Source organism: Convolutriloba macropyga, chromosome 14, assembly GCF_964194025.1.
Source record: "Convolutriloba macropyga chromosome 14, txConMacr16.3, whole genome shotgun sequence".
Classification (NCBI taxonomy): Eukaryota; Metazoa; Xenacoelomorpha; order Acoela; family Convolutidae; genus Convolutriloba; species Convolutriloba macropyga.
Genome location: NC_134481.1, coordinates 47,227,701 through 47,242,290, shown reverse-complemented (window position 1 = coordinate 47,242,290; position 14,590 = coordinate 47,227,701). Strand labels below are relative to the sequence as shown.

Genomic DNA, 14,590 nt, shown 5'->3' with positions numbered 1-14,590 from the left:
TTAACTAATTACACTAAAGGACAATGAAAATACCAAACGAAGGAAATAAAGATTCACTGCAACTGTTTGAAACGAATGGCGTTTACGCATGAAAACTATCAACTGGAGAAAAAACGTTAAAAGGGCCCAATTTTCGAGGAGGAGGCAAACTTTTAAGATTAAGAAGCGACCTTCGCACCATGAAATTTTCTCGTCGAAACAATTTTGGTGAATCGCACTCTTAAAGACTAGTAAGGCGTAAGGCTCTAAAAAAACGTGGCATTTAGCAATTAAAAACACCAAACATAGCCGGCTAACGTCGAGCGAAACACTCTCAAAGGGCCTGCGAGCGGTTGGTTTCGGTAGTATTCGAATAGTATTCATAAGTCAAATGGGTCAAACGAAAAAAAACGGTCAACTAAAAACAAACGAAAAAGACCACAGGTCTAACACAATTGCTATAAACTTCGTTTGAGAGCAATTGATAATATTTTATTCATTTAAAGTCAAAGACGTAAAAACAATTAACTATCTATTAAATACTTACAGGTTAAGGTTTCCCTGATTGAAAAACCAATATAACCTGTCAGTATTGAGAATATATGCCGAGAAGACAAAAACACTGCGGGCAAAACTGATAAAATCACTAACATTTAATTAAATGTGGAACCTAATAGAATATTAAAAAACCTATTACTATGACTAGTAAGACCAAAAAACGTGCAAAAATGAAAGTTCACTAATATTTTATTAAAACGAAGTAATTAAAATCTTTAGCTCTCAACTGAAAATATTATATATGTCCCACCGAAAATAATATGTAAGTTGAACTGAAAATATTACACAGGTCCGCAAGTTTCCAGAAAATATCCGCCATTGACCCGCTTGACGCACATTGTGATTGAAACAGAAAAAGTAAAAAAGAGGGAAATTGGCGAAGTTCAGTTAGATTCTAAAATTACACTTATTTCAGCTTCCAATATGAAGACTATCAAGCTTCATACTAATGCCAGTAGCATTCACTCTAAAGAACGTTGATAATCTAATGCACCATGGCTCAATGATCAAACTTTATCGGTTTCTTCAGTTTCATTTGATTCTGCACTTTTGACCTTTACCATATTCACTACAATCCGTAATTCAATTAGTGAAAGCAATTAAAACCCATTTAGTTGACACAATGACTGAGGTAAGTCAGGAGTTTAACAATAAAGTCGTGACTCACGTAAAACGAAAAACGTGATCAAAAGTTAAAGCGAATAAAAAAAGGAGCGCGCCTAGACAATAGCCATTGAGAGCCTGAAAGCGGCTATCACCATATTTTAAAGCAGATTGAGAAAATCGCGCTTGAAATGTACCCTTTTTTGCTCCTTACTCCAACATCCCAATCTAATTTGACTTCACATTGACATAACCCACTAAGAGGAAAAAATATCAGAGGAAAAGTCGATAAAACGAAAAATAGCGTTAAAAGAAAAAAGCCCAACAGAAATAATAGAATTGCTACAAAAGTGTTTGACAGCAATTAAAAACCAGAAGACGGCCAAAAATAGTTTACTATAACAGCTATCATTAACAATTCTAATAATTTAACGCTCACTAGCGAGGTACAGTGGCGTTCACTCAGTATGATACACACCATAAAATGGTACAGAAGACTTAATTAACTAAGTCCAGTTTTTCAAAAAACAAGCAGAATTGTGCAATAACACCGTAATTAATAGATACAGCAATATATCAAAGATTTCTTGCTTTTCACATTATTGTTTCCATTTAGTGCAAAAAACACTGTTCCCACTGCAATTTCTCCAAATTCCTTCTCTATTCCACGTAAAAAGTTCAGTTAAACTTTGTTTGCTCAAGAAACAGTAACATTGTTGAGAAAAAACGAGACTAAGTCTGACGAATCTTTTGATGATTTTCATAAAATTTGAAGGTTTCTAGAAAAGTTAGTTAAAAACCGCCTCAAGATAACGCCTCTTTGCCGTTAACTTCTTATGTAAAAAAAATAACCAAGAGCATTTGAAGAAAATGTCCAGAATGTTGTTGTCACAATCAGCGACCATTTTCAAACATAGCTGGCAGATTGAAAGAAAATAGCCGCAATAGCTTCGTAGATCTGCAGTCTCAAAAAAAACAGCAAAAAATTACTCTTTCATTAAAGGATAGATGATATATTTTGATTAAGAATCTGTATGTTATTGCTGCTTCTATTGACTGCTCTCAAATAACCTTCATTTAGAGTGGCACACATTCATTTGACCATATCTCTTTGAATTAAAGTAAAGGAAAGTCAATTTTAGAGTCAGAAATTAATTTTGCGAGTGAGGTAAGTCACGTGTGACCAGAAACTTCATCACGCGAATGAACAAAAAATCCGCTCCACTAAGAAGAAAACAGATGTCAGACACGTAATTCAGTTGAAATTGCAGGAACAAACGACCAAAATTTGAGTGACACACCAATTTGACCTCATCTCTTTGAACTAAAGTAAACAAAAGTCAATTTCAAAGTGAGGAAGTCATTTTTGAGTGAAGTAAGTCAAGTGTGACCAAGAGCTTAATCACGCGAATGAACAAAAAACTCGCTCCACTAAGATTGATAAATGACGTCATGCAGGCACTTCAGTTGAAATTGTATGAGTGAATAAAAAGCAGATTTGAAGTGATTGTGACGTCATATGGTCGTAAAAATCTTGACAAAATTAAAAAATATAGCAGGACAAATCCTGACGTACATTCAAAGAGTTTTCCTTGATTAAACGAAAATCTATACCTAGTACGGACTATGAGTGGATTGGGAACACCAGTTCTAAAAAATCACAAAAAATTTATAAAAAAAACAGAAAATCGATGTCAAAATGCCGCATGTGAACAAAAACCCACTAGCGAGAAATGGAAATTTGGTTCAAATAAAAAACTAAGCCTAGAATGAACTATGAATGGATTGGGAAAACCACTTAGAAAAAAATCCGATCCAAAAATTGAAAAAAAACAGTAAAAATCAGAAGTGAAATTGCCGCATGTGAACAAAAAACCACTAGCGAGAAAGCAAATTTTTGTTCAAACAGTTTTCTCACTCTAAAATAAGATCCAAAATCACGCCGCAAAACCACTCCCTTTTTTGCTCCACTTCCTGTGTCGGCGTGACCAAAATCACAACTCCAGCTTGACTTCAAAAATCATGAAAATGTGTGAACAGATCTTAAAAAAAGACAGCGCCACAATACAATTCAAATTCTTTGAATTGTAAAAAAACCAAGAGAAGGCCAATAATAGCCCCAGCTATCGCTGTGCGGCTATTTAAAAAACCGTAGAAATACATATTTCTTTCATAATTGTCTCTAACAAACATTTAATTGTTGATTAATAGAAAATTAGTATTTACGAACCTGACTTTAAAATGTTGAAAATTAAAAAACTCTTCGAATAGTGATACTTCTTCAACTAACATTTTCATAATTTTACAATAATGTCTCAATGCTCTTCGGTTCTTCGGTAATTGGTTCATACTGAGATTTGAAACATTGGCTACTAACTAATTCAGTGAGTAAAATTAAACCATAAAAGCTTACCGTTTGAAAACGAAAATGTTCCAAAAACCAATATCCACAAAGACAACCAATACTCAAGTCAGAAAAGAAATTTTAAAAACTGAGAATCGGATTTCAAATTCTATCCTTAGTTCAAACCAAATTTCAAGCAAAACAGCCGTTAAATTATCCAGTCAGGCTGACCTCCATTGAGTTTTATTTGGAGTTCACATTCTCATTTCGAATTAATAAATAAATGCACAAGTCACAAATGATGCTAAAAAATCACACGACGGAACCGGAAAAACAATTAATTAAAATTACAGACAAAAGACTCCGGAATCACACTTCCACTAAGTACTAATTTTCTGAAGACGCATATTTAATATGGCTAGTTAAATTTCAAATAACATGAAAAGCAAAAAATTTTAAACGAAACGCATAGCAAAGTTCTAAAGAAACGACTGCATATGCTAAGAATTTAAAGACCAGGTAAAAACCGGCACAAGTTCGACTTAATTAATTTAATTTTTGTCTAATAACCCAAACTTAATATGACTCCAATTAAAAGCAAACTTTTCCAAAACGCAGCTCGTGAGACCAATTGCAGCCTCAAAACGTACCGCAGACATTATAAACTAGAATACGACTCTAAATAGGTAGATTTAGAAAATCTATAATTTACATCTACAAGTCTAATAATTGACGTTGAAAAGCTGACGGCGGCCATTAATAAATGTTTAAAATTGTCAAAATGGCTCCCAAATGCCCAACTATTTGCTAACCTGAGTGAGAAAATTACCGAATAATTTGAAATTAAAAACTGCTTTAAAAAACTGCAAGTACTCAAAAAAATTTTTTCATGCCTCTTATTCTGGCTCTCTCAGAATATGACGAGAACAAAAACCACTCTTTCTCTCTGCATTTTTCAGCAGATTGGCAAAAACCATTATTCACGTGAGTATTGAATTAACAACCTGTTCCTCACACAATTGATCGCTGAAGATCAAACCTCCCCTTTCAGTAAAAAAACCATTAGACTAATAGTAGCCTCTCTATTGCTTCAGGTCTACAAATAGGGGCCTAATGATGCAATATCATGCCCAACTATCATAACTATTATTACTACTACTACTACTACTACTACTAACTGGCAAAGGAACGGTCGTTCAATCATGGCCATGTCATAACTCGTCACTACCACAGCTTTACTGAGTTCACAATTAATCACGTCACTCTTCAGAGCATTTCTCAAGTTCTTTGCCCCGTGGTACAACATGGGCAGCAAAATGTCAGGCGCAAATCTCTTCACCTCATTAACCCAGTTTTTCAGAGTGGACATCGGGGCGATCACCAGGAAAGGACCTAAAGCACAAAAAATTCAACTTATGTTGACTTTCTATTTGTTTGGTTTCGTTTTCATTGTCGACAATATTTTGTTGAGCAATGCGCTGACCGGTAGCTCTTTCGTTTTTATGTGACTGGGAATTGATAAGTGTCTAATGTCTGATAAACAATTGAATGTATTTACTAAGACTATATAATGCATAATAAAAAATGCAATTAACTCAAATAGCAAAAACATAAACAGACTAATGTCGGAAGAATTGCTCTCTAACGACAGGCGGTAGAAAAACATTTGACATCCCCGGGATTCAAACCACTGACCTCCCGCTCCATAACCAGACGCACTGACCACTCGGCTATCAGGCCTTTATTTCTGCTATGCTGTAACCGACTTTAAAAAGTCACTTCAGAAGTCAAAGAATGTTCTAGAAAAGCTCAAAATGGTCAAGCGAAAAATTTGAATAAAAAAGACCAACACGTTTACAATAATTGCTATGAATTTCGTTCAAGAGCAATTAAAAAAAACATTAATCAGAGCTACAAACAAGGACGCTCGCTTATGCGCGTTTGCACATAATGTTCCGACCGCGCTCATCCACGTTTTGATTTAATTGTCTACCAAATGAGGAGGAGATAGAAATTCACATATCGTAACAAACAACTAAGTGAAAACAATAATAATGGATTAAAGGGCCAATGAGACGTGCCATTAATGAGAGTCCTGGACAAGACAATAAAATCAAATTAGAGCCAACATTTTTTTACTTTAATACTCGATGTCTATATATCAAAAACACTTGATAACAAAACGAGAATGAATCAGATAGGACCTGAACTGAACAAAATAACCTGTGCTTCATTAGATAAGATATGAGATCAATTAAAAAACATAGCCGGTAGATTGCCGGAAAAAAAGCCGCGATAGACGCTTGCGGCCTTCCATGATCTGAAGTAACTAAAGAAATAAGACAGACAGACTTTTTGGGTTAGATTCGGCCTGTCAATTTTATGACACATACGATCTATAAGATCTATAAGGAAAAGCAGCAGCTTTTTCAAAATTGATATTCGAAATCAAAAACTCGCGATCAATACTCAAGAATTTGGGCATATAAGTTTAGCACTACTTAGATGCACACTATTGATCTTTAACTAGTAAATGCTCATGAAACTTAACGATCCATAAAAGACTTCAGAAGTCAATTTTTGAGTGAGGTAAGTCACGCAATTGACCTAAAAGCAGAGAGAACGTCACGCACACAAATTGTAATTGCAGCAGTAGAAGTCACTGAAGTCAATGAAAAAGTCAATTCGAAGAAGTTCGGTCGTAAGAATCATCGATGGATACCAAGAATTAAAACAACACATAGCAGGACAACTCCTGAATTAAAATCCAAGGAAACGATTTACCTTTGACAAAAAAACTGTTAGATATCCAATGAGAACAATTAGTTTGACACCATTGAGATTAAGCAAATTTACCACAAGAACAAAAAACAAGACTAAAAAATCATATTTTTAAAAAGACATGGTCAAAACCAAAAAACGACTTCTGCGAACTCATACATCTATTTGAATTCCCGTGTTTCTCATTATCAACCGACGAAACCAGTCATTAATGAGATAAAGTTATAAGACGGTAAGTTCAATAAATACTTGCAAAACTCAAAAATTCACTAATAGTTTTTTTAACAACGGTCAGCGTAAAGTCAAAGAAAGCAATAGCTATGTATTGAAAAGACTTTAAACAAAAAGAAAAACATTTTCAGAAACCAATGAAAACGGTCATTAATGAGATAAAGATATAAGCTAATAAAGTTACCAAAATAACTCGCAAAACTCAAAAAAAAATTCTATAAAATTTCTTAAAAACAATTGATGTCAGAGACATAGAAGACATCGGCTTTGAACAGAAACAATTTATTCGACTATAAAACCCCTGCTAGCAACCTATTAGGCCTGGCATTAATTAGAATAAACGATAAGACAACAAAAATTACAGAAGTACAACAAAAACTCAAAATTTAACTCATACTTTTTGAGAAAACGTAGTGTAAAACCCAGGAAAACTAACAAGCTTTTAGCTCCGATCATTAATCAGGTTCTTTTACGCCTCATTATCAACCAATGGGACCTGTCATTGCTGATACTAATTGATAAGACAACAAATATTTTTGGACAGTGGGAAAAATCAAATATTCTTTAATGTTTTCTAAAAAAATAGTGTTCAGGTCATACAAAGTTTCAGCTGCCTCTTGATGAATTCTAGCAATGTCAAGTAGGCGCAATTAGAACACATATGAATCAAACTAAAAGCACTCAAGGAAAAAAAAACTCTTGAAACCCCAATTTCTGACTCCATTTTAAAGGAAGTTAGAAAATCTCGCCCTAAACCTACTCTAATTTTCGCTCCTTTAGTACTTCAGCGTGACCAAAATCACCACTCTACTTTGACTTCTCACTGTCGTGAAAAAGCTCGAACAGATCTTAAATAAAAACAGCAGACCAATACAATCCAAGTCTTTTGGATTTTAAAAAACCACGATGTCCCCCATAATAGCGCTATCGCTTCGCGGCTATTAAACATAGCCGGCAGATTACCGGAAAATACCCGCGATAGACGCTTGTGGCCTACCATGAATTGAAACAACTAAAGAAATAAGATCGACCAGCTCTTTAAAAGACCACTAGACTTTTTGGGTTAGATTCGGACTGTCATTTTTATGAGTCGCATTTGCTCTACAAGGAAAAAGCCCTAATGGAGCTTTTTCAAAGATAATATTCGATATTAAAACTCAAGAATCTTACTCAGGAATTAGGGCATATAAGTTTGGCACTACTTAGATGCACACTATTGACCTTTAATTAAAAAATGTTCATAAAATTTAAAGTTCTATACGTGAGTTCAGAAGTCATTTTTTGAGTGAGTAAGTCAGGCAATTGACCTAAAAGCAGAAATGACGTCACGAACACAAATTTTAACCGCAAAGCAGCACAAGTCACTGAAGACATTGAGAAAGTCAATTCCAAGAAGTCAGGGTAATACGAAACAAAAATCTGTTAGACGATTAAAAAAATAGGAGCGCAATAATAGCCGCATGGAATTGCTGACGCGGCTATTAAAAACATATTTGTACATTTAAGATCTCCGAAGCTTAAAAAACCATATCAATCCGGCTTTACATTAAGAAGAGCTCCACTCATAAGGAGGATGTGATCAATTCTCTTCTTGTTCAGACTGAAATGACCTTCATGTACACTTCCATTCACTACAAGCGATCAAGCTGAATTTTTTTCTGACTTACCTTGTACGCCATTTTCGAGCAGATTGCAGAAGTGAGCAATGATCTGGATGGTCTTTCCCAGTCCCATCTCGTCAGCCAGAATGCCGTTCATTCCATTCATGTATAATTTCAGCAGCCAGTTCATTCCGTGCACCTGATATGGCCGCAGAGATCCTAAGTACAACCCGAATTACGAACCCTACAACTAGAACAATCATGTTTGTTAGCAACACTGAATTTTTCCCAAAAAAAAACTGAAGACAGAAAAACCAGACCATAACTTATTAATCGGAAAAGCAAAACAAACAAGCGTCGTGTATCAGCTGAAATTGATATCAGTCGTTAAACAGTGAAGATTGAACATAGCAGGAAAGAAAAAAAAACAATATTGTTAGTGAACAATTTGCAAAAAAAAGGTAAAAAAAACTACTTTAATAAAAATTTACTTATCAATTTTAAACATTAAAAAATCGATTCAAGAGTTTTAGCGCTGAACTCAAGAACTGACACTCAAAGAATCATGCAAAGAAAATTGAAACTGAACGCATTCGAACAAAAGTATCAATGAGAGCTACATTGAGTAAACAACAAAACTTAAAGGAAAACCACTGAAAAGAAATTTTGATCATTTTTCAGACAGCATCAAAACGACAGGTAATGCAGAAACAAAAAAGCCGTCAATGTATTTTTCTCCAAATAAAACGAACACAGAAAAACAACCAAAGAATCTGAAAACACTAAATGCTGATCAAAAAAGGGGTATTTGTCAATTGGTGTCCCACTTTTTCACCCCTATTTACTTGACCCCCTGTCATTTAACCCCGATTTATTCACCCCTCTATCATTAAATCCCTCTACCATTTCACCCCGATTTTATTTTTTGTAAAATAGGGACTATTAAATTAGCAATATAATCATTTGGCCATGCCTCGTAAGCCATGGCCATGCCTTAACGGCCCGCGGGACTTGATATGAAACTATCACAACCGAACATGGGATAAAGTTATCTACTTAATTATGACAAAATATGCCTTTAATGTCAACGGCTAATTGGCGGGATGAAATAATAGAGGGGTGAAATGATATAGGGGTTAAACGATAGAGGGGTTAAAAGATACGGGGCAAGAATATGGGGGGTTAAATGAATCGGGAAGAAAAGAAGTAGAACCTTGTCAATTAAACCCGCTAATCGGATAGTGTCGATAGAACATCAGAGTAAAATCAATAAACTAAATATATTAAACAAAAAAGAATCGGCAACAGTTACATAAAAGTATGCATAGAACACGCTTTTGAATCTCCCTAGAACAAGCAAATAAAGCATTCAATTGTGCCAACAAAAAGTTGACACCCAATTGTTTGTATGAAAAGCAGAAAGTCCAAAAAGGCAAATAATAACGAAATGTCCTTTTCCCGAAAGTGTCAAAAGAATTGCTGAAAAACCAAACCAACTAAAAACTTTAAATCAGCGTATTTTAATCGCAAACCAAAGAAAAAAATTTAATTAAGGAATTGAACCAAACTGAACAAGAACAAGGCAAAGCAGAATTACGAATTTCAATTCAAAAAATGTAAAATTGTGATACACAACAGTCTTGACTAGAGAGTATTTACGTTTGGATAAAAAAACTGATGTCAAAAGTTTCCTAACATGGACTGGAGAATCAGAATTTTAATTTTAAAGCCGCCTTAATTCACGAAGAAAATCAACCAAAACGCTTTGAAGTTAGACACGAAAACAAAACTATCAGCATGATTCACTAAAAAACTACAAGGCAGATTGACCAATAGCACTAAAACCCTAACAGGAATTGAAGCATAAAAAAATGGCAATCAAATTTGCACATTCTTCAGAGATTCCAACATCACAAGGACAAGGAACTGATAAATTAATTAGAGATGCCAGCACAAATGAAGAACAAATCGACTGTTAGGTCAACTGAGTTTTATCAACCAATTTGACAAAACTATCAAATACGCAGACAAACAAGTCCACAGGCGAGCATTTGAAATGCATTTCGAATGTTATTTTGACCGATGGCATCAAAAATATAACCTAACATAATACGCAGCATATAACAAGCCTAAACAAGCATGAAAAACCACTCAGTTGTCAAAAGAGAGAAACACAAAAATTTAATAGGAAAATCAGCTCAATTTCGTCAAAAACAGCTCGCTTGTGTTCGAAGTAAAAGAAGTCAGAGAAAATGTTCGAAAATAAAATTTGAGAACAGTAACAATTAAAAACATAGCTGGCAGATTGCCAGAAAATAGCCGCAATAGATTCGTAGATCGGCAGTCTAAAAAAAACAGTAAAAAAGACAGACCAAAAAAATTCGTCTTTTCATTGAAGGCTGATCTGTTATATTTTGATTAAAAATCTGTATAAGTTATTGCTGCCTCTATTAGCTGATCTCAAATAACCTTCATTTAGAGTGACACACACCCATTTGACCTTATCTCTTTGAATTAAAGTAAATAAAAGTCAATTTCAAATTGAGGAAGTCATTTTTGAGAGTGAGGTAAGTCAAGTATGACCAAAAATTTAATCACGCGCATGAACAGAAAAACTCGCTCCACTAAGAGCGAAAAATGACGTCACACATGCAATTCAGTTGAAATTGCATGAACGAATGAACAAAAAGTGGCTGTGACGTCATATGGTCGTAACAAAAATCATGACGAAATAAAAAAACATAGCAGGACAAGTCCTGACCTACAATTCAAAGAATTTTCATTGACTAAACAAAAAACTAGACCTAGAAAAGACTATGAATGGATTGGGAAAACCATTTAGAAAAAAATCCGGTCAAAAAAATCGAAAAAACAGAAAAAATCAAAGCGAAATTGCCGCATGTGAACAAAAAACCACTAGCGAGAAAGCGAATTTTTGTTCAAAGACCGTTTTCTCACTCTATTTTAAATTTAGAGCGAAAAAATTTCACGCCGCAAAACCACTCGCTTTTTCGCTCCACTTCCTGTTTCGGCGTGACCAAAATCACCACTCCAATTTGACTTCAAAAATCATGAAAATGTGTGAACAGATCTTAAAAAAAAAGACAGCGCCCCAATACAATTCAAATTCTTTGAATTGTAAAAAACCAAGAGAAGGCCAATAATAGCCCCAGCTATCGCTGTGCGGCTATTAAAAACAAAAATCTAGTTAAACTCAATTAAACAGCGATTACACAATTTTCAAGACAGTGGAAGTTAATCATTACAATGACAGAAAAAGCCATTAACATTGATAGACAGCTGATGTTTCTCAAAAAAAAACGGAAAACCTATCAAGGAACCTGAAAACACGACCAGTTGATTGACCAGGAAGGTTCATCTGTTGAGTTCACGAATCAGACAGTAGATATGGCATCAAAGGAAGTAACAGCTATATTTGTTCCATAACAATGCGAACAAACGAAGACAGCTAGATTACAGGGAGCTTTAGACCCGTATATGAATTTCCACGGAAACACATTCAACTAAGTCAGAAAAAAGATTACTATCTCTCCACTGCTTGTCTTCGAAAAATAATCAGAGAGTAATTATTTTTTCCAGTTAATGTTGCCAAAATTTTTAGCGGCAACATTGACTAGAAAAAATAATTACTTTGAATCCAGCTCGATTGTTGACGAAAAGTAAAGTAAGAAAAACAGCAAAAGCAGATTAAACAGATGTTGCAGTAAAACTATTGGTTAGATTCGCTACAATTCAGATAATGCAGTTTGTGAGAATAATATCTAAAAAGCGTGCTATGGAGCACAAAAAGTTCAAGAAAAACGAAAAGACAACAATTTTTAGACATTATGATTTTAGCATCACTATAACAGGATAAGCAAATTACAAAAAGCTGCCAAAACATTTTGAAAGCAAATAGTCTAATTATACATGTTAGGAGAGCTGAATTTCTGAAAAAAAAAATCAACGAACAAACATACCCGGCAGATTGCCGGAAAATAGCCGCCGTTGATTCTAATAAGCATGACAGGGATTGAAAAAACAGATATTAAAAAAAATTTTTGAACATAAACATTTTTTAAGTCCGATTTATTTTGATGGCATTTCGTAGTTGAACATACTTCTGTTTCTTAGACCTCAATTTCGCTGTTAAAGAAAATCAACAATAAAGTTAGGCTCGATCACTAATTTTGAAAGTTGATCAAGCAAGAAGTCATACTTTTTCAAGCGTACCACTTTCTTTTCAAGATTTCACGTTTCATGTCACACTAGACATTCAACTTAATCAGTTTTTCGCTCGCTTTTCACAATTAACTCGAAGAGTTCAACCTTACAAAATGGTATAAAATGAGCAATCAACTGAGCAAACTTCTTGGAAAAAATTCTTGGAAGCCTTACGGCATGTTTCTTGGAAAATTTTATTGGAAGCCCAATTTTTTTTCTCATGAGACAAAGCATACACTTTTCGAAGATAATTGAGGGGGGTATTGAAAACAGGAAACAGTGACAAAATATAACAACTTCGGCAAAGAGGACTTTTTTAAGGTCTATAATTGAGTCAAAATAAAGAAATAATTTTATAAATTGCTCATTTTTCTAAAAACCATAAAGAGTGACAATGAGAGTGACACAACAGAGCTGGCTGACGACCTCTGCGATCCATTCGCTGCTACAATAATATCAAGGAGTTCAGAAAAAACTTTATTTGGGTTGAACGATTATTCAATTGTTGGATTGATTCGCTGCGCGAGAACTGCAATGTTACTATAAGATTTAATTAAATTCTCTCTTTGAGTTTTGAACAGCGAAATTGAGGTCTAAATAAGCTAGAGTATAGTTCTGGGAAGCCTTCGGCAATTCGAGCTCAGCCTCGGCTTTGAGCTCTAATTGCCTTAGGCATCCAAGAACTATACTCTAACATATACTTAGAAAGAGGCTAAAGGGGCTACTATCAATACCAATAAGCATTAGAGATAGTAATTAAGACTTATAGGAAGGACGTTCAAATAGCGGGCATCTAAAATTGGGCTTTAGGGGTTTATCCCTTTTCTATTTCTGACTTCAATTTTTTATACTGAATCTGTTCATTTTGAATTGCTTTGCTGAGCAACTCAAAATCACTTTTGGCAGAATGAAAGAAGATAAAACTAGCCCGGAGAAGCCAAAAAATAATGAAAACGCAAAATAATGAAAACGCAAAATAATGAAAACGCGGCAAAATGAGGTAAAGAGAAACATTTTTTTGTTCGAAATAGCACTATAAAAGCCGGCTAAGATGAGGGCGGCTATTAAAAATTTTATTCGAGATCCTGAAAGAATGAATAACAGATACGCAAGATTCGCGTTCTATTTTTCAGTTGAAACTTATCGAAGCAGAAAAAGTACAAAAAAAATCACTGGAAAGAAAAACAGCCGGCAGATTGCCGGACAATAGCCGCGAGACGCTTCAGGGCTTCCATGAATTTGAAGCAACTAAAAAAGATAGACAGATTGACTACCAGTCCTTTAATAGACCATTAGACCTTTTGGGTAGGATCCGGTCTGTCATTTTTATGAGACACATACGCTCTGTAAGGAAAAGCCCCTCAGGGAGCTTTTTCAAAAATAATATTATAAACCATAAACTCAAGACTATACTACTCAAGAATTAGGGAAAATACGTTTGGCAATACTTAGATGCACACTATTGATCTTTAACTAGTAAATTGTCATAAAATTTAAGTTCATTAAGTGATTTCACAAGTCATTTTTTATAAGTGAGGTAAGTTCCCAGTAACTTCACCTCTCAAAGTAGTTGAAGGACTAATCAACGCGGCTAAGGGCCTCTGATGAAACTTGAAGTCCACTGAGCTTTACCTGTTTATCCCGTTTTGAAAGCTCAAAGTCATAAAAAATCATCAAAGTAATAAAAGTCAGAGTAAGACGAAACAAAAAAAAATCACTGGAAAGAAAAACAGCCGGCAGATTGCCGGACAATAGCCGCGAGACGCTTCAGGGCTTCCATGAATTTGAAGCAACTAAAAAAGATAGACAGATTGACTACCAGTCCTTTAATAGACCATTAGACCTTTTGGGTAGGATCCGGTCTGTCATTTTTATGAGACACATACGCTCTGTAAGGAAAAGCCCCTCAGGGAGCTTTTCCAAAAATAATATTATAAACCAAAAACTCAAGACTATACTACTCAAGAATTAGGGAAAATACGTTTAGCAATACTTAGATGCACACTATTGATCTTTAACTAGTAAATTGTCATAAAATTTAAGTGATTTCACAAGTCATTTTTTATAAGTGAGGTAAGTTCCCAGTAACTTCACCTCTCAAAGTAGTTGAAGGACTAATCAACGCGGCTAAGGGCCTCTGATGAAACTTGAAGTCCACTGAGCTTTACCTGTTTATCCCGTTTTGAAAGCTCAAAGTCATAAAAAATCATCAAAGTAATAAAAGTCAGAGTAAGACGAAACAAAAATCTGTTAGACGATAAAACAAACA

The 14,590-nt window shown here is 34.7% G+C and overlaps 1 protein-coding gene across 1 annotated transcript in view; it reads right to left on the bottom strand.

Moving 5' to 3' along the window:
- Positions 1-14,590, bottom strand: part of LOC142353251 (lymphoid-specific helicase-like) — a 76,045-nt gene that overhangs the window by 20,084 nt on the left and 41,371 nt on the right. The window contains exons 2-3 of the mRNA XM_075405485.1: positions 8,164-8,316; positions 4,663-4,876 (exon numbers count right to left, since the gene is read on the bottom strand). Coding sequence (XP_075261600.1) covers positions 4,663-4,876; positions 8,164-8,316 — 367 coding nt within the window. The remainder of the gene's footprint in view (positions 1-4,662; positions 4,877-8,163; positions 8,317-14,590) is intronic.